Here is a 25032-nt window from a genome sequence, read left to right as displayed (position 1 = left end):
AACAGGCACGTAAATTCAGTGTTTTGATTACACTGAAAACACAGAACTCTCCTTGCAAATCCTTCGTGGGTTTAAGCTACTTTTGACAAGTGATTGAATAATTGACCGAGTGTCCGAGTGTGACGAGTATCCTTCAGAATAATCATCGAACCATCATAAAATAATTTCCAATAAATATTTTTCCCTGGAGTTTTAGAGATCAATTACAGTCCGGGAAAATGTGAAATCCAGTAATACTAATCTTGATATTGTCCTGTCACTCCAGGGAATTCTTCAAAACCCATAAAACAGAACATAAATCCAGATGTCAAGAATTATTCCAGTTAATCCTAACATTGAATTGATCTTATGAAATGCTCAAGTCCTTTGCTCAAGCATAGAAAACGTTATAATGAGTCATAAAATAAAATAAAAAACCAGTACTGGTATTCTATTTTTGAAACAAATGCATTTTTGGTCCCGTAATTTTGTTAATCTAGAATTTTGGTCATATGTGAACATATAGGAAATCGTACACCATAAACTTCAAATCCGTTATTTTCATGTTTATATAATATTTTATGTTAATAAGGATGAATTTCAAATTCACCCAATAATAGAATCATCTAAAATTCATTTTATTTTATCTAACTAATGTGTAAATAAATAGTACTGAATTTAGAATTTGATCTATTATTTTATTGTTAACCACGAAATCTATAAATTTGAAATTTTTATATCCAAACGCAATGTTAAAGAATTTGGAACAATTATATAAAGCCGCGGAGATATCATTATCACAAATCTTCTTTTCAAATTTGTTTTGTGACGACAAATAGACATGGTAGCTCATACCTCAATTACAAAAAAAACACGGGATTAGCGACGGTCAAAATCGTCGCTAAAACCGTCGCTACAACCGTTAGGCGACGGTTTAGTTGTCCGTAACCGAACGTGGCATCGCCTTCACATAGCGACAGTTTCTCAATAACCGTGACCAAATGACGACGGGTTGAGCTAAGATTACCGTCGCTATGTAGCGACGGTTAAAACATGTCCGTCGCTAATCTATAAATACAATAATTAATTAATGTTTATGGCGACGGACCTGAATTTAACGTCGCCAAAGGCGACGATAAATAAAACCGTTGCAAAAAATGGCAACGGAATGGGTTAAACAGTCGCAATATTAGCTTGAGTTAAGTTAAACCGTCGCTATGTTAGCGACGAGCCTAGTAATCCGTCGCTAACCTTTGTAGACGACAGTTTTAGTGCACTTGTCGCTAATTTAGCCATGATTTATGAAAAACCTTCGCTATTATAGCGACGTTTTTTCATAAAACCGTCGTCAACCCACCCGTTTTTTTGTAGTGCCTTGACTCAATGACTTGTTCTTATGTTAGTTCTGCTTAATGTTTTTTCCTAAATAACGATTGTATTTGTTCGTTTTCTTTTGTTTGAATTAAAATATCCTAATATTGACCTATAAAATACATCTTCTCTTTAGACTTAATTTGGAAGTTGAGATTTGGAATTAAAAAGGGTGGAAGAAATTTTTCTTTTTTTAAAAAAAAGACTTGGATTGTTGTGAGATTTTAATAGAAGGAGAAGAAAAAATTAAATGTTAGTAATTTTTTCCTAACAAATATGAAAATAGAAAATAAACCTAAAAAAGTTATTTTTTCGACTCCCAAATTTTACCTCATCGGAATTCTTACCTATATGAAAAATGTAAAACCCGGATATTCTAAAACGGATAATATTGACCCGGGTTCGTACCCGTCAAAATGGATAAACTTGACACTAGGACCTGAGTCACACTCCAAAAGTTCAAACTCCCATTCCCCCACACATATTATACAGATTTCCAGATCATTGTCATCAGATTACAAAAACTTCAGCTTTGTTCTTTACCCAAATCAAATTCCATGGACAAATGTTAACAAACAAAATCGGATTATCGATCTCTTCATTGGGATTGTCGCCGTTTCGGCCTCGTCTGATTTAGGTATATTTTCCTGGCTATTTATTCGAACTGGTTGGTGCTGGATACAACAGTATTTGGCTGCTTCAGTTTCAGCGATGGCGAATTTACGAGTTTTTTGGGGAGTTTTGACTGTGGTTTTACTGCATGCGTTGGTTGATTGTAAATTCATGGTTTACAATACTTCGCAAGGTATAGTCGATGGAAAGCTTAATGTTCATTTGGTTCCTCATACGCATGACGATGTCGGCTGGTTGAAGACTGTGGATCAGTACTATGTTGGATCGAATAATTCAATCCAGGTTCTCTTCTTATGCGTAAATTCAGAGTTGAACTCTTATTGTGTTTATGTGGAAACTTGAAACTTACATTTTCCAAAGCGATACATGCATGGCCGACCAGTGGGGCGAGACGACATTTGTCCGAATGAATTATATTTTTCAGATTTTATTAAAAATTTAAAATGTGAGTTTTACCTTAGAAACAAAATAAATCAATTCGCGCAATCTTGCCATCCTGCGCCGCCGCTCTACTCCACTAGATGCCTCGGACAGTTGTTCACCACCGATAAGCTGCTTTATTTGGAATTGGATGGATTTTTATGTTGGAGAGTTCGTGAGTTGAAATTAGTTGCATGTGTTGTGTAGGGAGCATGTGTACAGAATGTTTTGGATTCGCTAATCCCGGCACTGTTGGCTGATAAAAACAGGAAATTCATTTACGTTGAAATGGTAATTCTCTCCGCCCTTTTGTGTTTGTTCATCTGATCATCTCTATGTAATTGTTCCTGAAATGAACGTTGCCGTCATACCTTTTCTATTGTTTAGGCATTTTTCCAGCGTTGGTGGAGGGAGCAGAGCGAAACAATGCAGGATACAGTTAAAAAGCTTGTAAACTCGGGTCAACTTGAATTCATGTACCGACTAATTTTCACCTTTACTGGTTCTTTAAACGAATAAAGAGTTAACATGATCTATGGAATTTATAGAAAACGTCTTACTTATTAGTTACAAGAATATCACAGAAGGTGTTTCTGTTTCTTATTTCAACACCCCACCCCGCAAATTTTACTTACGCAGAAATGGTGGGATGTGCATGCATGATGAGGCGGCTCCTCATTACATTGACATGATAGATCAGACTACACTAGGCCATCGATTTTTAAAGGAAGAGTTTGACGTGGCTCCTAGAATCGGTTGGCAAATTGACCCCTTTGGACATACTGCTGTGCAGGCGTACCTTTTAGGGGCAGAGGTACTGTTATAAATTTGTGCTCTTAGGGTAGGGTCCTCCCATTACTCCGGAATCATCATTCAAGCCTTTTCTTTTATCCATCACCTTTTGTACTGAGTAACTTTTGCAGCGCCATTGATAAAACATTCATCTAGTGGAAGGGATGTAATTATACCTGATAGATGCAGAATCAGTGCTTGATTTTCTTACTTATATCGTACTGATCTCATTCATCCTGTTGGTTTAGGTTGGATTTGACTCACTTTTCTTTGGTCGCATTGACTACCAAGATAGAGCTAAACGAAGAGATGATAAGACGCTCGAGGTCATTTGGCATGGTTCCAAGAGTCGTGGTTCATCCTCTCAGGTAATTTAAAGTTTCCAATATTTTTACTGTACCATTTATGCGTAAGTTAATATTTTTTTCTTTAGTGTTTATACCTAGGTGTTTTATGTTTAGTTTTCTCTTTTGATTGTTCATTATCTTATGTACCACTCTGAAAATTAAGTCTCCAAACTTATGTCTTATTCAGATATTTGCAGGTGCTTTCTATGCTGGGAATTACGAGCCTCCAACTGGTTTCTACTTTGAAGTGAATGACGATTCTCCTATTGTCCAGGTACATCTATAAATGCATATAATGCCTGCCTTGAAACTTGTCCACATGGATTGTAATGGCATATAATATATTTTCTCTGACTGAAGGATGACATCAATTTATTCGATTACAATGTCCAAGAGCGCGTAAATGATTTTGTAGCTGCTGCACTCGCACAGGTAAAATGATTCTGAAGTTTTCTTTTCCTGCTTTACCAACTTGCTATTTATTGGACAGCTATGCTGGGACAGTTATTGCAAAAATTATTATACTTGAAAGATGCAATATTTTTTTTCCCTTCATGTTTTCGAATGATTCAAGATTGACTGTCGTGATCTTTTGTATTATGGAACCACTGAAAACAATTATTCTTACCATCTTTGATTTTTTTAATCACAGGCTAATGTTACTCGATCAAATCATGTCATGTGGACTATGGGAACAGATTTCAAGTATCAATATGCTCACACATGGTTTCGGAACATGGATAAGCTCATTCATTATGTCAATCAAGTTAGTATTTTTGAATATTTAATCACGAGATGGATTAAGAAAGAGAGAAAGAAACTCAACAATGGACTTTTTGATGATCGCTAATAAAGGCCTATGTCCGTTATTTCATGCACAAAGGACTAAAACACTGGTTAATCATGCTTACCTTGACACGAGTATCACCTTCTACCTTCTATGTATAAGTGAAAATATCTTGGAAACAAATTCCGTAGAAAATCTTTCTCAATTGAGTCGTACAAATCATTTAAAATATCACCATAATATCACCAAATATAATTCAAGAATACATTATTTGATTTTGTGGTTTTCCTTGAAGTTGAACGCAAAACTGTGAATTCAATTGTTCAAATTGAAGAAAAAAAATGTGAAAGAAAAGTTGGAGCATGTTGCATTCTAAAGATATAGATCGAATAGGAAGCGATATGTTTCATATGAGGATGGATAAACAGGGATCAGAGAGGTAAGCTTTAAGACTAGGCAGCTAGAAATTGTGGTTGCTGCTGACATGATTAATGCCCATAAACAATTTTTTCCTAGCTGTAAATTGAACAGGTCACTCTTTGATAGAATCAATCTCATGATTTGGGGCATTAATAATTCTAGCAAAGAATATTTATTACTTGAAAATATCTAGTTGGTAGTTTTGGCATTCTTTATGGTTTAGCATTTAAAGCTTTGTCAATAATACGTTACATCTGTTTCAAACTTGTAGTCATTTCATAATTGAATGGCAATGGAGCATGATTTTGAGGAATTTAGAATTAAAACTTTTTTCCATACCATTTTCCTGGATGAATCTGCTAACTGTCTTTGTTTTAGTTCGTGCGACTAACGTTTTTTTACCTTTCTTGCAGGATGGCCGTGTCAATGCTTTTTATTCAACCCCATCTTTGTATACCGATGCCAAATATTCTTTAAATGAGTCCTGGCCTCTTAAAATCGATGACTTTTTACCGTGAGTTTAAGTTTCGTCGTATGCTTATCACACTAAGGAATTATACCATTTCATGAGATTGACGATTCATGCATTTTTTTGCATTAGATACGCAGACCGTGTAAATGCTTATTGGACTGGATATTTCACAAGCAGGCCTGCCATCAAAAGATATGTCAGAATGATGAGTGGCTACTATTTGGTATGTTATGAATGTAATTGTGTAGGTTCTTTACTGATGGGATCTTTTTGAATTTGAAATCTCACCATACTTGTATGCTTTATTAGGCAGCAAGACAGTTAGAATTTTTTAGAGGAAGAAATAAATCAGGTCCCAACACTGACTCTTTAGGTGATGCATTGGCCCTTGCCCAACATCACGATGCAGTTTCTGGTACTGAAAAGCAACATGTGGCTAATGACTATGCGAAACGGCTTTCAATTGGTTACAAGGAGGTGAAGCCCTTTTCAAATTACTGTCTTAGTGGTCAGAAAAGTTGACTCCCTTCACTTACGAATCGTGATCCAAGTTAATGTGTTCAATTTACAATACATGCAGGCAGAGGAGGTTGTTGCAAATTCACTTGGTTGTTTGACAGAATCTTCGTCAACTTCCAGATGCAAAAGTCCAACCGCAAGTTTCCTGCAGGCAGGCACTTGAGCATTTTCCATATTCCCATTTCTTTCTGTGTGAAACTTGGAATTGCATTTATTAGTGTTCATAGTTTCTTACTAAAAACATTTTGCATTCAATTTGCATCAAATCCATTTTCTTCATATTCGGTTTGTGTTTTTTTACTCGCTTCAATGTTTGAAGATTTCTTTCTTTGCTTATGTTAAAGTGATCTTCTACGTAGATGTATGGGAATTGATATCTTATCTTCTTTCCAGTGCCCACTTCTGAACATAAGTTATTGCCCTCCAACAGAAGTTGATCTTTCACTTGGGAAAAAACTAGTAAGTGAAATGATTTCTCATGATCTGCCTTTTGCAAGAAGGAACTTAACTCTCACTTGTGGGAAATCGTGAATCATCTTCCAGGCCTCCTTTAACAGTTGTCTGCAGTATTCCATTCATCATGTCTGAGTTTACAATTGTGCCTTGGATTTTCAGATGAGAATGAAGTAAAATTTTAGAATGCTTATTTATCAACTAAAAGTGCTGGTTATGAAGAAAATTTTCATTTTAGGAATTGAAAAATTATTTAAGACATTCTGTAAAGGAAAATGGTAGACTTAATGAGGGGGCGGAGGTGTTAGAATTCAATATTTTATTAAAGTATCTTACTTTCCGCAGGTGGTGGTTGTCTACAACTCTCTTGGTTGGAGAAGAACAGATGTTGTGAGAATTCCTGTGAGTAGTTGCGTTCTTTTCCATTTTTAATGAGGTGAACTCAGATCAATCTAAAAGATTTCACTCATCCATTCTTCTTGATGAAACATGGTTTATTCTGGATGCTAATTGTTTCACGATTTCTCGAAAAACATTCTAACTGAATTCTCAATTATATGCATCTGTGTGTGTAGTATTTGTATTTGTGTATGAATGCATATATATTGCATTTATATAGATGGTCAACTGGGTGTGATCTCATCTTGCTTCATTACCTCGATGCAGGTTATCGATGAGAATGTCACTGTTCTTGATTCCAATGGACAAGTGATTGTGTCACAGATTATTCCTTTAGTTGGTTCCTCAAGAGACATTAGGAAATTCTATGCCAGTGCTTATGTGGGCAAATCCTCCAGCATTCCCGTGTATTGGCTCGCATTTACAGCAACTGTTCAGCCTTTGGGTTTCAGCACTTATGTGATATCAAGTGGAAAGTTGGCAGGTCTTTAGCAGAATTTTTTGATTTTTATCATTTAGTAAATGATGTTTGCTTAATCCAGGGTGTAATTGCAATTTATTCCGTTGGCTACATTGTTACATACGCAGCTCCAGCCTCTGTAGAACAAATTTCATACCCTTTTGATGGAAGTCAAATCAGTGATGTTCAAGTAGGTTCAGGAAACTTGAAGCTTTTATACTCGGGAATTGATGGGAAGCTTACGCAATATATTAATAGCAGGAGCTCGGTATGCCATATAGGAATGCCCACATCGGCTTGTCCTTTCACATCTTTCTGTCTTTTAATTATGTTTGGTCAAATGCATGCTGCTGTATTACTCGTCCTCGTAGATGTAACCTTGCCTGAACTTCAGCCTGCTGACCTTCCTTTTTTTAATCTTTTGCTGTAAATTTAAATGTTCTTGAGTCATATTGTATGATATAGGTGAACATATCTCTGGAACAATCATACAGTTATTATGCTGGAGATGATGGGAGTAAAGATTCTCAGGTAATATTAGCAATATGTTCCTTATTTTTCTGTCCTAAAGTGATACTTTTTGAGAATGATGGAAAATTTGATTTACTTACGAAAGGCCTCGGGAGCATATATCTTTCGCCCAAATGGCACATTTCCAATACAACCCGAAGGAAAGGTATATACATTATCTTCAAAGTCAACCATTCAATGCATGATCTATGTTTTCTCGGTTAGGCAATGAATTGTTTATCTTATTTTGCAGATTCCACTTGCAGTTTTTCGAGGACCTCTGTTTGATGAAGTTCATCAGACATTCAATTCATGGATATCCCAGGTTAGTTCGAGAATCATTAATTATTCTACTCAAATTATATAAATATAATAGGGATATTCACACTCCAAAGAAACCAGAATCTCCAAAACCATCAGGTTTCCCGTTATATGTCTTCCACATGGGTATCTCTTCATCTCATTTAGGGTTTGAGTTACACCCAAGGTATGGAAAACAAATTATGAGTAATGAATCATTGAATGTTTGTCAATTATGAAGGTCATATATGTTTTGATGCATACATTACAAATTATTTTGATGTGTGTTGACAATTTACTGATTTAGGATCTTGAAGTATTTTCCGATGGTTATTAAGTTGAAGTTGTGAGAAATTATGCAGAAATCAATTATGTGATGCAAAAGCTTAAATGGAAGAAACATATACAAACTTAGAAATGTATGTTAGCGCATTGTTCATCGCCTGTGAGGAATTAGGGAAACCGAGACTTGACCCTTCTTGGAAACAAAAATACTCCCATTTCTCATTTCTTTGTTACCGATTGTCAACATACTTATCTGCAGATCACGAGAGTGTACAAGGAAAAGGAACATGTTGAGGTTGAATTCATGGTAAGTCAGCCTTCATATGTTCTTTTAGCTGTTCATCATAAAAACAGTTTAAATTTCTAATGTCCGAGCTACCCATAATGTCTGGCATCACAGGTTGGTCCGATACCCATTGAAGATGGAATTGGGAAGGAGATAGTAACTCAAATAAAGTCAACTGTAGGAAACAACAAAACATTTTATACAGACTCTAATGGGCGTGATTTTCTTGAACGGGTGGGTTGCATCCATTCATTTCTGCCAGGGGCAAATCATCTTTTGTCCATGGCCCATGGAATGATGTGTTTGTGTATAAATCTCATCAGCATTACTGCTTGGAAATTAATCATTGGGATTTATAATGTAATGCGTAGAACTAAAGCTTTTGTCTTGTTTTGTAGATCAGAGACTACAGAGCTGATTGGGACCTTCAAGTGAACCAACCAATTGCTGGAAACTACTATCCTGTAAGTTTTCTCAAGAGCAGTACTTTCCAGAAAATATTCATTTAGTTTTTTTGAAATGAATTTTTTGAAGCACTTCTACTACTTTAAAATCTCGAGGACAGGAATATCTGAAAGTGTCGACGTGACAACTGTGTTGATCACCTCAAAAAATGTTATTCTTGTGTCTTAAAATGATCGTGCATGGGTTAACCAGGAATCTGTAAAATCCCAGAAAATTTCTCAAATTTCAGAATATCTGGATAGCATAAGATCCAATACTAGGGGTGAGCAGAAACCAAATTGAACCAAACCATTGGTTTTTAGTTGATCACGGTTTGGATTTGTTTTAAAATCAATAAAACCAAAAACATTGGTTCAGTTCAAACTTTTTATTAAACTATCCAATCAAAACCGAACGTTTTTATTAAAACTATCCAATCAAAACCGAACCAAACCATTTGTATAATCATATAATATTTCAATTATATATAAATATATTATTTATTTTTTAGTTTATATCATATCATTAATATCATGGAAAATTGATAATAGATGTTACTTTTATAAATTTTAAGTTTGCCAATGATTTAAATTGAAGTTGAAAGGACATCGAAGATAAATCTCTCCTTTTTTGAAGTGTAATGGCGGATGATGATGAACTTTTTTTTAAGCTAAATTACTTCATTTTGAGAAGTTATATTTTTTAGAGGAAATTCGTAATGTCATTTTCTTACATTATAATGTTAAATTGTTTAATATTTGTATGCATATTGATATTTATTTATTTATAATATAATAGCTAGTTTATAAATTTTAAATTATGTTTTAAAATACTCAAAAAATTATTTGAACAAAAATTTAAAATTGGTCTTCTAAACCAAGCCGAACCGAAACCTAGGTCTGGTTTTTAATTATTAATGGTTCGGTTTGGTTTGCAATTTTTCAAAACCGATAGTATTGATTTAGTTCGAGTTTTTATTGTAAACCGAACTTATCCGGTTTTTCTCACACCTACCTTTAACCATTATAATCGGTCACAGAAATAATACTATGGAGTTCAACTCAGGTCATTTGTTGTTATTCTTTTTTTTTTTGTTTGTTTTTTTGTTTTTGCTTCATTATTTAGTTGGACCTTCTTGCAGATCAATCTTGGAATTTACATCAAAGATAAAACCACCGAGTTTTCAATCTTGGTGGATAGATCAGTTGGAGGATCGAGTATTGCTGATGGGAAGTTGGAGTTGATGCTCCATAGGTTGTAGCTATGCTCTTGTTTTTCTTCAATAATTCTGATTCATCTCTATAAACTTTTGATATCTTTTCTTTGCCATGATAACGTTCCTGCAAAAATAAAAAGAATATTTATTGTCATCTATACACTGCACTTCGAGAAATCAACTCCAAGCCTTGTTTTGTAGGAGATTGCTTTATGATGATGGTAGAGGTGTTGAAGAGGCTTTAAATGAGACAGTCTGCATTCTTGAGAAGTGTGAGGGTTTAACTGTAAGCATCTTGATTACCTAGATCAGTCTGCCCGAGTATCTTTGTCCTATTCAATAAGTTCTGTTTCATGTGAAAGAATTACATGTGTAAAATAACATTTAACTGTAATCGACTTCTCTTCCATTCCCATCAACACACACTTCCATATTCTATCACTCTTACTGGCATGCAATCTGTTCATATTACTTGCTAAATTTCTCACAGGTCCAAGGGAAGTACTATCTTAGGTTTGATCTGCTAGGAGAGGGATCCAAGTGGCGTCGATCATTTGGACAGGAGATATACTCACCATTCCTTTTAGCCTTTTCTGAGCAGGTATCTTGTACATTTGTATTTCTTGGTTGCCTATATGGTAAATATCTTTAACTCAGACAACGTGCTTATGTACTTGCAGGATGAGGAGTTTACAAATTTCCCCGTACCAACCTTTACAGCAATGGATCCTTCTTATAGTCTTCCTGATAGCGTCGTCATACTAACCCTACAGGTATTATCTGCTCAGAAACTGATGGTGGTTGCAAGGTTTTTTCTCTTTGGGTGTACTTATTAATGATTTAATTCTATTGGTCGCTTCTAATGCCTCAGGAACTTGAAGATCAAACCGTTCTACTCCGATTAGCTCATTTATTCGAGGTTTGAATTCTTTAATTTTGCATTATACTCCCAATTTTCCTTGAGATATTTTTAAGTTTCTCCGATAGAAATTATTTATTATTTATGCAAACCTTGTTGATTGTTTAAAGATGCAATCTTGGGCCATGAGTTCATACCGTTCTTATCTTTGCAAGCAATTGTTCTATTTTATATGGATTCATCTTTGGGGCTTATGGGTTATCGTTTATGCTCTTGTTGAAAGTCGACCTAGCAGAATAGGTGTCCGTAAAAGGGCTACCATGATCACTGTTAGTAATGTAGCCCGTACCACATTACTGGTAAGATTAAGGTGGATGTGCTGAATACTGATAGGTGAATGAGACCTATTTAGAGTGTGCAGGTTGATGACGTGATCTGACGTCAGCTTCACGACTTGGACGGTGATTAATTGTTGGGAGGCTGATATTTTGGGATTAGATTTCCCTCCTGGTTTACAAATTACAACCGACATGCTAATTGTTGTCCTTACATTTTATTTCTATATTAGGTTGGCGAGGACAAAGACTTATCAGTCATGACCACTGTAGAATTAAAGAGAGTTTTTCCAAACAAGAAAGTAAGACAACACTAAGTACATGTTTCTTTCCATTTATCCTAATATCTTTCTTTAATTGCCATGGCTGGTAATTTTTCGATGTCCTCTTGTCAGATATACGATATTCATGAAATGAGTCTATCTTCTAATCAAGAAAGAGAGGAAATGGAGAAGAAAAGACTATCTTGGAAAGTAGAAGGCGGCTCCAATAAACAAGCATCTCCCGGGCCAAGAGGAGGCCCCGTACATCCCGCAGAATTGGTGGTGGAGCTTGCGCCGATGGAAATTCGAACCTTTATTATCGACTTCAATTCTAAAGTTTTCTTCTACTGAGAGTCTGAGAGGCATTTGACTTAGCTCTGCTCATCAATTTGGAAACACTAAATATTTCGGAAATGCTGTCAATAATAAAACTTTCAAAGTCGGTGCTGTGCTATTAGGTGTCTGAAATTGACTACAATGACATGAAATCGTACATGTCGTCATATAAAAACCGAGAAAACAAGTTGTGTTATTTGTATTTTATGTATGTTTATATTACATTAAATGTTTTCTAAAAAAGTAAAAAAATGTAATAGAGTAATAATATTTTAGATAGATAATACAGTAATAATATCGACTATAGGTTTTGTTTACATAAAGAAAGGACCAGGACGAGACTGCAAATTATGCCCCGAAATTGAATCATAATTTATGCCCACAGCCTACGCACATTCTTCCAGGGACATATCTATCATAAATAAATGATTTTGATACGGCCTCTCGTATAGATAAGAGTAATCATGTTTGTGAGAAAATTCGTCCATGGCATAGGGGAAGTTTTCTCTGTAAAAAAACTATAACTACCCTTTTGGTATAACATCGAGACATTCTATATTACATTATTTCGTTGTATTTGTACGAAATAAATCGATCATCTCATTTGAAAATTAAAAAATTAATGAATCATATCTTAAAAAATTTGTAACAGACCTTTAAAATACAGAATTAGCTAGTAATCCAAGATTTGGTTAGTTAATTACGGGGTTTATTAGTTCTAAACTTTTAATGACTTTTATGGAGTTTAGAAGTGTATAGATATTCAAACTAGATTTTTATTTACTCCATAAAAGTTTAGTGATATTCAATGTAAACTTTTATAGAATTTTAAAAATTCATGTAATATTCAAACTTGACTCTTAAAAACTCTACAAAAGTCTACATGTAAATATGGTGGTTTTTTTATATACCGTGTAAAAAAATCTAGCTGGATTAAGGTTAAATTTCACAAAAATTAGAAATCTATTACATCTTTCTCTTTCTATATTTATGAACAAATGCTTAATTATTTATTAATCATTAATAGTTTAATCAAAGTAACTCTTCGTATGCTCAAAAAGATATTTTCATCCCCCATTATTGTACCTTGTAATTTAATTTTTTTAAATCTAATGTCATTTATCATATTAATTATTCGATTGGTATTTAATATTTTTATTTTATTTTTAAAGATTTAATTTCTTTTGGATATTTTGATGTAGTGTTACATTAGGAAATTATTTATTGAATTAGTTGTTTACATTTATATTTATTTTTCCCATGGCCAGGTAAATTTCTAAAACTCTCCGTGATCATTTAAAAAAATTTCATGAGAAAAGAGAGGAAAAAATTGTTGACTTCGAGTTATCGGATGAACATTTATCTCCTGTCCGAAACCAGTGAGATTTCAGTATGTGTTCTTGCGTGGCTATTATATCTTGCATTAAGACGATATATAGAAAGTCGAGTAAGCAACTATCGCAAAAATGGAATCATCTGTAATATTTTGATTTTAATGAGTACGTCGACCTCTTGTACAAAGAACTAACTCATCCTGAAGATGCAGCGACACTTGCCGAGAACAGTTATAATGGCGCTCGTGTCGAAGATGTTTTTCTATACGCTATAAAGAGAGGTTTATTAGCTACAACTTTGTGCGAGGATGGACGAGACATGAATCATGTCGCCCACTTTGACCGGCAGGAGGGAGGATGAACGGGGTGGTTTTTTTGGACTAGCAAAAATGTGGTGGTTTTTTATATACCGTGTAAAAATCTAGCTAGATTAAGGTTAAATTTCACAAAAGTCTAGAAATCTATTATATCTTTCTCTTTCTATATTTATGAACAAATGTTTAATTATTTATTAATCACTAATAGTTTAATCAAAATAACTCTTCCTATGCTCATAAAGATATTTTCATCCCCCATTAGTGTATCTTGTAATTTACATTTTTTAATTAATTTCATTTATCATATTAATTATTCGATTGGTATTTAATATTTTTATTTTATTTTTAAGGATTTAATTTCTTTTGGATATTTTGATATAGTGTTACGTTGGAAAATTATTTATTGAATTAGTTGTTTACATTTATATTTATTTTTACCATGGCCATGGAAAATTCCAAAACTCTCCGTGATCATTTAAAAAAAAAATCATTAGAAAGGAGAGGAAAAAATTGTTGACTTCAAAGTATCGGATGAACATTTATCTCCTGTCCGAAACCAGGGAGATTTCGGTTTGTGTTCTTACGTGGCTACTATATCTTGCATTGAGACGATATATAGAAAGTTGATTAAGCAACTATCCCAAGAATAGAAACATCTGTACTATTTTTATTTTAATGAGTGCGCCGACCTCTTGTACAAAAAACTACCTCATCCTGAAGATGCAGCGACACTTGCCGAGAACAGTTATAATGGCGCTCGTGTCGAAGATGTTTTTCTATACGCTATAAAGCGAGGTTTATTAGCTACAACTTTGTGCGAGGATGGACGAGACATGAATCATGTCGCCCACTTTGACCGGCAGGAGGGAGGGTGAACGGGGTGGTTTTTTTGGACTAGCAAAAATGTGGTGGTTTTTTATATACCGTGTAAAAATCTAGCTAGATTAAGGTTAAATTTCACAAAAGTCTAGAAATCTATTATATCTTTCTCTTTCTATATTTATGAACAAATGTTTAATTATTTATTAATCACTAATAGTTTAATCAAAATAACTCTTCATATGCTCATAAAGATATTTTCATCCCCCATTAGTGTATCTTGTAATTTAAATTTTTTAATCTAATGTCATTTATCATATTAATTATTCGATTGGTATTTAGTATTTTTATTTTATTTTTAAGGATTTAATTTCTTTTGGATATTTTGATATAGTGTTACGTTAGAAAATTATTTATTGAATTAGTTGTTTACATTTATATTTATTTTTACCATGGCCATGGAAAATTCCAAAACTCTCCGTGATCATTTAAAAAAAAATTCATTAGAAAGGAGAGGAAAAAATTGTTGACTTCAAAGTATCGGATGAACATTTATCTCCTGTCCGAAACCAGGGAGATTTCGGTTTGTGTTCTTACGTGGCTACTATATCTTGCATTGAGACGATATATATAAAGTTGATTAAGCAACTAGACCAAAAATGGAAACATCTGTACTATTTTTATTTTAATGAGTGCGCCGACCTCTTGTACAAAAAACTACCTCATCCTGAAGATGCAGCGACACTTGCCGAGAACAGTTATAATGGCGCCCGTGTTAAATATGTTTTTCTATACGCTATAAAGCGAGGTTGATGAGCTACAACTTTGTGCGAGGATGGACGAGACATGATTCATGTCGCCCACTTTGACCGGCAGGAGGGGGTGGTTTAATGGACTAGCAAAAATGTGGTGGTTTTTTATATATACCATGTAAAAATCTAGCTGGATTAAGTTTAAATTTCACAAAAGTCTAGAAATCTATTATATCTTTCTCTTTCTATATTTATGAACAAATATTTAATTATTTATTAATCACTAATAGTTTAATCAAAATAACTCTTCATATGCTCATAAAGATATTTTCATCCTCCATTAGTGTATCTTGTAATTTAAATTTTTTAATCTAATGTCATTTATCATATTAATTATTCGATTGGTATTTAATATTTTTATTTTATTTTTAAGGATTTAATTTCTTTTGGATATTTTGATATAGTGTTACGTTAGAAAATTATTTATTGAATTAGTTGTTTACATTTATATTTATTTTTACCATGGCCATGGAAAATTCCAAAACTCTCCGTGATCATTTAAAAAAAAAATTCATTAGAAAGGAGAGGAAAAAATTGTTGACTTCAAAGTATCGGATGAACATTCATCTCCTGTCCGAAACCAGGGAGATTTCGATTTGTGTTCTTACGTGGCTACTATATCTTGCATTGAGACGATATATAGAAATTTGATTAAGCAACTATCCCAAGAATGGAAACATCTGTACTATTTTTATTTTAATGAGTGCGCCGACCTCTTGTACAGAGAACTACCTCATCCTGAAGATGCAGCGACACTTGCCGAGAACAGTGATAATGGCGCCCGTGTTAAATATGTTTTTCTATACGCTATAAAGCGAGGTTGATGAGCTACAACTTTGTGCGAGGATGGACGAGACATGATTCATGTCGCCCACTTTGACCGGCAGGAGGGGGTGGTTTAATGGACTAGCAAAAATGTGGTGGTTTTTTATATATACCATGTAAAAATCTAGCTGGATTAAGTTTAAATTTCACAAAAGTCTAGAAATCTATTATATCTTTCTCTTTCTATATTTATGAACAAATGTTTAATTATTTATTAATCACTAATAGTTTAATCAAAATAACTCTTCATATGCTCATAAAGATATTTTCATCCCCCATTAGTGTATCTTGTAATTTAAATTTTTCAATCTAATGTCATTTATCATATTAATTATTCGATTGGTATTTAATATTTTTATTTTATTTTTAAGGATTTAATTTATTTTGGATATTTTGATGTAGTGTTACGTTAGAAAATTATTTATTGAATTAGTTGTTTACATTTATATTTATTTTTCTCATGGACAGGGAAATTTCCAAAACTCTCCGTGATCATTTAAAAAAATTTGATGAGAAAGGAGACGACAGATGGACATTTATCTCCTATCCGAAATCAGGCAGATTTCGGTTTGTGTTCTTACGTGACTACTATATCTTGCATTGAGACGATTTATAGAAAGTTGAGTAAGCAAGTATCCCAAGAATGGAATCATCTGTACTATTTTGATTTTAATGAGTGCGCCGACCTTTTGTACAGAGAACTACCTCATCCTGAAGATGCAGCGACACTTGCCGAGAACAGTTATAATGGCGCCCGTGTTGAAGATGTTTTTCTATACGCTATAAAGCGAGGTTGATGAGCTGCAACTTTGTGCGAGGATGGACGAGACATGATTCATATCGCCCACTTTGACCGACAGGAGGGGGTGAACGGGGTGTTTAATGGACTAGCAAAAATGTGGTGTTTTTTTATATATACAGTGTAAAAATCTAGCTGAATTAAGGTTAAATTTCACAAAAGTCTAGAAATCTATTATATCTTTCTCTTTCTATATTTATGAACAAATGTTTAATTATTTATTAATCATTAATAGTTTAATCAAAGTAACTATTCATATGCTTATAAATATATTTTCATCCCCCATTAGTGTATCTTGTAATTAATTTTTTTTAAATCTAACGTCATTTATCATATTAATTATTTGATTGGTATTTAATTTTTTTATTTTATTTTTAAGGATTTAATTTATTTTGGATATTTTGATGTAGTGTTACATTAGAAAATTATTTATTGAATTAGTTGTTTACATTTATATTTATTTTTACCATGGCCAGGGAAATTTCCAAAACTCTCCGTGGTCATTTAAAAAAATTTGATGAGAAAGGAGAGGAAGAAATTGTTGACTTCAAATTATCGGATGAACATTTATCTCATGTCCGAAACCAGGGAGATTTCGGTTTGTGTTCTTACGTGGCTACTATATCTTGCATTGAGACGATATATAGAAAGTCGAGTAAGCAACTATCCCAAGAATGAAATCATCTGTACTATTTTGATTTTAATGAGTGCGCCGACCTCTTGTACAGAGAACTACCTCATCCTGAAGATGCAACGACACTTGCCGAGAACAGTTATAATGGCGCACGTGTTGAAGATGTTTTTCTATACGCTATAAAGCGAGGTTGATGAGCTACAACTTTGTGCGAGGATGGACGAGACATAATTCATGTCTCCACTTTGATCGGCAGGAGGGGGTGGTTTAATGGACTAGCAAAAATGTGGTGGTTTTTTATATATACTGTGTAAAAATCTAGCTGGATTAAGTTTGAATTTCACAAAATTCTAGAAATCTATTATATCTTTCTCTTTCTATATTTATGAAAAAATGTTTAATTATTTATTAATCATTAATAGTTTAATCAAAGTAACTCTTCATATGCTCATAAGTCATAAAGATATTTTCATCCTCCATTATTGTACCTTGTAATTAAAATTTTTTAAATCTAATGTCATTTATCATATTAATTATTCGATTGATATTTAATATTTTTATTTTATTTTTGAGGATTTAATTTATTTTGGATATTTTGATGTAGTGTTACATTAGAAAATTATTTATTGAATTAGTTGTTTACATTTATATTTATTTTTACCATGGCCAGGGAAATTTCCAAAACTCTCCGTGATCATTTAAAAAAATTTCATCAGAAAGGAGAGGAAAAAATTGTTGACTTCAAATTATCAGATGAACATTTATCTCTTGTCCGAAACCAAGGAGATTTCGGTTTGTGTTCTTACGTGGCTACTATATCTTACATTGATACGATATATAGAAAGTGAGTAAGCAACTATCCTAAGGATGAAATCATCTGTACTATTTTGATTTTAATGATTGCGCCGACCTATTGTACAGAGAACTACCTCATCCTGAAGATGCGGCGACACTTGCCGAGAACAGTTATAATGGCGCTCATGTTGAAGATGTTTTTCAATACACTATAAAGCGAGCTTGTTGAGCTATAACTTTGTGCGAGGATGGACGAGACATGAATCATGTCGCCCACTTTGACCGGCAGGAGGGGTGTGGTTTAATGGACTAGCAAAAATGTGGTGGTTTTTAATATATACTGTGTAAAAATCTAGCTGGATTAAGTTTAAATTTCACAAAAGTCTAGAAATCTATTGTAACGTCCCGAAAATCAGAAAGTTCACGTGAACTACATGCATGCAAGTTATTAAATTATTTGGTATTTTATTAAATTCTTTTAAAGCATAAATGTATTTTTATTTTATTAAATTGTGTTTAATTACTTTTATGCATTTTATGCATTATTATTGAATGATAGGATTTAATTCATGAAATTTTAAAAGTTCATGCACTATGATTTTTAAGTTTCATTTCGCGCTCGAACGAGGAGCGGAGACCGAAGAATTTTCAGGAAAATTATTTTAATTACATGATTTGTTTTTAAATATTAATTTAAGATGTTTTAAAGGTAATTTTCAAGAATTGGGATTTATTGGGTATTTTTCAAGCAGGATTTCAATTTTTTTTTACGGTAAGCAAATTTTAGCGAATCGGGAGACTTTTTGAAGGTTCGACTAATATTTTCAAAAACTTTCCAACACGAAATATTTTTCGGGAGTGTGTTTGGACTTAATGGGCTAAAATTTAAGGTTATTGGGCTTAAAATCATTTTTATTTTAATTGAGGCTCATTAGTACACATTTTAATTAACCTAAACTATACTTAAAATTAAACTAAACCTACCCTACATGTAATAAATTGAATCAACCGACACTCCCCTCCAATCATCAATCTTCTCTCCATTTCCAGCATCCCCCAGCTGCATATTCTCTTCGCTTCTTCACCAACAACAACTAAAGCTTCGGTGGTCAATTGTTTTGCAAAGGAAAATTCATCCGGGTTCCCTTGTCTTGTTCTTGCACTTCAAATCACCAAGGCACGCTTTGTAACATCTTTCCTGCATCATTCACGTTATATTACTGATATATATGTGTTTATGTATGTAAAACTCTCGATCCAAGCATGTGTAGGGAGGATTATCAAATTTTCATGGGTTTCTTGCATTCTTATGTTACTGCTCACATCCTTTTTCCAATTTGTTGCAAGGAGTTGCTGTAGTTTCATTGCTAGGGGACCAAGACATGTCTTGAGTTAGGGGATGTGCTGTTGGAATCAAGATTTAAGGAGTTTGGGTTGTAGATCGAGAGTTTTATTCCTTGGCTCGATTCTTGGAGTAGCGGCGTGCAAGGGCTGTCCAGCAACACAGGGATCTAACTGAGCATTAGACCAGGTCCTGGTGGATCTGAACCACTGCCTAGAAAGGATAGAACCTTGCTGGAACAAGCTTTGTAGCCGATCGGGTGTGGAGTAGTGGGTTCAGGCGTGAAGTGGCGCTTGAGGGGGAACTTCGAGCAGGCGAGCTGTGCTTCTTGCATGGGAGTGTAACCGTGGTTCCTTTGTGTCCAGTAGGGTCCTAGAGTGGCCTTAGTGTGGTCGAGTCATGGCTGGTCGTAGGTGGTGCGGTCTAGGTTGGTGAATAGCTCAAGTGGGTGCACAAGCTTTAAGTTGGGTGACTTGCTGAATTTTTCCAGCAGCTTTTCCAGGAAGGTTTTTGATAAGTGCATTTTGTGCACTTATGTTATTCCTATAATTCATATAGATTGTTAGTCTTTTTTGGGCAAAATTACGCGCTTTTGTTGTTTTTTGGTGTGATTGCAGGAATCTAGGTGCGGCTATAATATGTGTGTGAAAACGAGCTAAAATGGCGCCTAGGAGAAGAAGTGTGAGCAATGCCCCGAAGGGTGGAATACAGTAAGTCCCGCGCACATGCGCGCAACTGGCAGAAAGATCGGCGCATATGCGCCCCCAAAGCAGTGCACATGCGCGACCCATACAGTGAGCCTCGCGCATATGCGCCACTCAAGCCGCGCATATGCGCGAGAGACAACAATCGACATCCAGAGAGCAGCGCGCATATGCGCGCGGCGCGATTTTTCAGAAATAAATAGGCTTCGGCTTGTTCTTTTTAGGGGTTCCGAAATATTTTACACACAGCAGTCAGATCACTCGAAGGAGGAGAGAAAAATCAGAGCACGAAGCACGGGACGCGAAGAACGAAGATAGAAGACGTTGAATCCGGACACGGAGACGCACTTTCATCTCTCGCCAACACATTCTTAATTCGGTTTCTTACTTTTACGTTTTTAATGATTACAAACAGGTTTTGTACTGATTTAAATTCGAGTATGAACTAATTTTATATTCTAGAGATTGATGTAGTCTTGGTTGAACCTATGTTAGTGACATTTTGAATTTTCATGAATTAATTCGTCGTGTTTATTTGTGATTTCTCGTGATTAATGCTTTTGGATTACTGGTCATAATTCGATTGATCTAATAATTAAGATCTAACACTCGAGAGAGGAGATTGAAATTAGGACAGGGGAAATCACATCGTTAGATATTTATAACGTGCAAAAGACGTATAACTCTGACGAATCCATAAGAGGACCTTGGTTGCATTTATTACGTGTTGCTTGATTTTGAATAGACATATTAAAATCGGTAATAGGTAATACAGTTCTATTTATCACTCGACAGAGGGAATAGAAAATAAATTGCGAGTTCTTGGTTAGTAAATACGAGGCAATTTAATAACATGTTAGTTAATTTTGATTTAGCATAGGGGAAGCCAGACGAAATCATATCTCTAGATTTATTTCCTCAGTGAATTTTCTACTGCGTGCTAGAATTACAGGAATTGTTATTTTATTTGAATTGATTATAAACCAACCATTTGATTTGTCTAAATAAAGTCGAGCTGTGTCAATTATGGTACTTAATATACAATTTTAAATAATTACTCTTCGTGGGATCGATATTTCTACTCAAACCAGTACTAAAACTTGACACCGTATACTCGCGGTAGTGAAAATACGCAACAGTTTTGGTGTTTAAGAACTCGGTTTTAGGGTTGTTAGGAACTTTTAAGTGTTTTTAAGGTGTGATAAAAAGTTGGGAAAGTTTTGATTAAGTTTCGGTATGATTCGGGTTAAAACCGGGACACCGGTCCAAGTTTTAAAACAATTCGGTCAAGTTAACAAGTGGGCTCGACTTTATGTCTAAGGATGCTTTTAAATATGTTTTGGGACATTTTTAGGAGTTTGGTAAGTTTTGGATCAAAATAATGAGTTTTGGAATTATCCGGGATTTAGTCACTACACGAAACGTTAATTAAAGAATTAATTGAAACGCCTAGATTTCAGTTTAATAAAATTATGAAAAATTATATATAAGCTCAAATAATTATTATAAGTCTAAGTTTTTAATTTGGGAATTTTATGCTAAGGTTTGGTTTAATTCGGGATTAAAACGCATTAATATGTTATATTTATAGATTAATTCAAAAGTTATCGATTTAAGCCAAATAAAAATATGAGAAAATTCGTGTAGGCTTAAATAATTATTTGAGACATGTTAGACTCAATGGAATTAAGAAAATGTTGAAAACGTGAAATTTTACGTCTAGGGGCAAAATGGTCATTTTGCACCCAGGGTGAGATTTTTGTCCTGGCAGCGCCCTGAGCACATTTTATCATGTTTTTAAATGTTTAAGCATCACGTTCATGAATTTTATGGAATTACGATGAATACATTGCATGCTTGGTTTAAAGGAAAAGTTACGTATATACATGTTTTTATTAAGTGATGATTATGATGTTATTTTGAAGGATAGGATTTGGTTGTGACTGACGATGTATATGTATACGATGATATGAGATATGATGAGCTGAGGCCCGGGCTCAGTGGACGGGTAATGCTGTCGCTGATGTCCCTCGCCGCCGGGTACCACGGTTATATGTAGATGGATCCATCGATAGAGCTGATACGGTAGAGCTGATACGAAAGTCACAACTAATGAACTAAATTCAATTAAAAAGAAAATGTATACGTATATGATGACATGAGATGAAATGCTTCGACATGATGAGCTGTTTTGACACTTATATGATGATATGAGATGACATGATTCGACACGACATGATTTTATACGACACGTTTATGTTCATGTTTTAAAGTTCATGAAAGGTATGTTGGCATTAAGTTTTTTTTAAGTTCATGAAAGATATGTTGAGTATGATATTTTTCACTGCTGTGTGCTATGTATATGTACTTGTTATTCCTGGTACAAGTGTGTTGAGTCTTTAGACTCACTAGGCATGTGTGATGCAGGTGAGCTTAATGATGAGGAGACTGGAGGTGTCGAACTCTGAGTAGGCACTGGTGCGGTGACACGACCCAAGAACCACATGTTTTCCGCATTACGATTTATGAGATTGAGAGGAGATAATATTTTCATACGTCTGTTCTTTCGAAAAGCGCGAGCTTTAATTTAAAAAAAATATTCCGCATTTTTAAAAAAATTAGTAGACGTTTCAGTTGGTATCAGAGCAAAGGTCCTGTATAGAGTTGTGTCACCGTCAGCTTCTGCCGCTCAGTCTTCAAGCCTCAATTCCGTAAGTTTAAAACTTTTAAATGTTTTTAATGATATCATCTGCATGTCTTCATGATATACGATTTACGAGAATTTTCAGTACTGCAAGCTTATCTGTCGTTATGTTTTGAGATTAGATTCTTTAAATTTTTTTATGCATGTTACGATATGAAATGAGAAATTATATGATTTTCATGCATACTGGCTTTGTGGTGGAATTGGACATGAATAAGAATTTTGCTATTGGGCATTAGTAAAGCTTGTAAATAATTTGAGTATATTAATTTTTGGTTAGTAAGTACTGATGTTCTACTTGTGGGTCATAAGTTAAACTTGACCATTATGAATGCTTTTGGGACTTGTAGATTTTCTAAGAAATTATTGATTGTTCGTGGTTGCTAGCCGAGTTAATTTTTGAGGATTCATTGTAAGGATTAATGATTCGAAGACTACGACGATTCTTGGAAGTATAAAATTGTAGAAATTAATTAGGGTGCATTCTCTACCTAGTGGGACCTAAGGATTGAATTGTATGGATTGAGAATTTTAAGGACCTAACTGTAATAACCAATAATTTGAGAACCTAAGTGCAACAATAAAATTCTAAGGGACTATTTTCGAATTTATCAAACTTTGGGATTAAATTTTGAGTTTCGAGAATTTGAAGGTTTAAGAAGGCCAAGTCGAATATTCTACGGGGACAATAATACAAATTTCGAAGAGTTGTAGAGCCAAAAATGTAAATTTCGAGAACTTTAATGGCCAAATTGCAAATTTTGTAATTTTGAGGATTAAATTCGAACTTTTGAGGAACACTTGGGTTATATTAGTACTTTTTCAAGGTTATGAGAATTGATTTTGGATTTAATAAACTTAAAATTTCTGAAATTTATATACGAGAAACCTATAAATTGGGATTAGGAACGCTAAGAAGTTGGGTAATTGTTGGATTTTTGAGATTAAGGACAAATCGGATAATATTTGAGGAAAGTAAGAACTAATTTTTCAATTTTTAAGATATTTGGGGATTTGTTTAGCAGTAAGTGAGAAGCGAATGGTTTAAACGATATGAATTTTTCGATGATTTAGGCTTGAAGAGATATTTAAAACTTTGAAACATTTGAATTATAATGTTATAAGAAATGGTAATCAAGGATATTATAGGATGAATCAATCTTGGGATTGAAAATTTAAGTGTTAGTGAAATAATGTTGTGGAAAATTAAGAATTTAAAAGTTATGACAATTTAAGGTGAAATTGAGCAGTTAGTTAAATTATAGGAGTAGACATGAAGTTAACAAAATTTTGGGAACTTAAGTTTGATGTATCATATTTTTTAATCGTGATCTTAAGAATTAAAATTATTCCTTTCTTGGAATTTAATTTTTCTAGAAAGTTGGATGTGATTGATGGTTAGGTTACTCGATAGACGAATATAAGAATTGAGGTAGACACCTTGTCTTGAGAAATTTTTGGTAAGTCCTTAAGAAACTTAGGAATAAGTGAATATGTGTGTTGGAATTATGTTATCTAATACTATTTGGGTTGCGTAAGTTTGAATTTTAATTTTATGAAATAGGTGTTCGTATGGAAAATTTTGGGTGAAAAAAAAAATAATAATAATCATAATAAAAGGGAATTTTCGGTTTTCAGCATAGGTTACTAGTAAACGAATATTAAGATTTTGACCGAGTAAGAAATCTAAAATATTGATGTGGTAGTTCTAGAATTCTATGGGTTATAAGCGAAGTTGATTTATTAGAGATGGTCTAAGGCTACTATGGGATAACTTATTAAGTTTTATATGCTAGAATTAATTAAGCATTGAGGATACGTAAGAATGCGACATTCGTTTCAATGAGGAAAGTCCAAGGTCTTAGGCCTCAAATTTATTGCAATTGAGAAGATAATAGTTTAAATATGTAATTGGTGCTAGAATGATTTTATTATTTGAGTATAAGATTGATATTGTATATTTTGGGTGTGATCTCATCTTGCTTCATTACCTCGATGCAGGTTATCGATGAGAATGTCACTGTTCATGATTCCCCTGGACAATTGATTGTGTCACAGATT

The 25032-nt window shown here is 33.9% G+C and overlaps 1 protein-coding gene across 1 annotated transcript; it reads left to right on the top strand.

The window, feature by feature from the left end:
* The first annotated feature begins 1795 nt into the window (after window positions 1-1795).
* Window positions 1796-12116, top strand: LOC140838135 (probable alpha-mannosidase At5g13980). The gene is made up of 29 exons (XM_073204221.1): window positions 1796-2265; window positions 2611-2694; window positions 2791-2879; window positions 3043-3217; window positions 3444-3563; window positions 3730-3816; window positions 3903-3974; window positions 4195-4308; window positions 5163-5263; window positions 5351-5444; window positions 5531-5698; window positions 5802-5891; window positions 6134-6199; window positions 6539-6595; window positions 6860-7076; window positions 7181-7320; window positions 7518-7583; window positions 7669-7728; window positions 7816-7887; window positions 8407-8454; window positions 8548-8667; window positions 8832-8897; window positions 10019-10131; window positions 10295-10379; window positions 10584-10694; window positions 10774-10866; window positions 10965-11012; window positions 11521-11589; window positions 11683-12116. The coding sequence occupies exons 1-29, from the start codon at window positions 2062-2064 to the stop codon at window positions 11899-11901; spliced, it is 3048 nt and encodes a 1015-aa protein (XP_073060322.1). The 5' UTR covers window positions 1796-2061; the 3' UTR covers window positions 11902-12116.
* Window positions 12117-25032: the final 12916 nt, after the last annotated feature.

The sequence above is a fragment of the Primulina eburnea genome, chromosome 1 (genome assembly GCF_022965805.1).
Source record: "Primulina eburnea isolate SZY01 chromosome 1, ASM2296580v1, whole genome shotgun sequence".
NCBI classification, from domain to species: Eukaryota; Viridiplantae; Streptophyta; class Magnoliopsida; order Lamiales; family Gesneriaceae; genus Primulina; species Primulina eburnea.
This window is presented reverse-complemented; position numbering and strand designations above follow the sequence as displayed.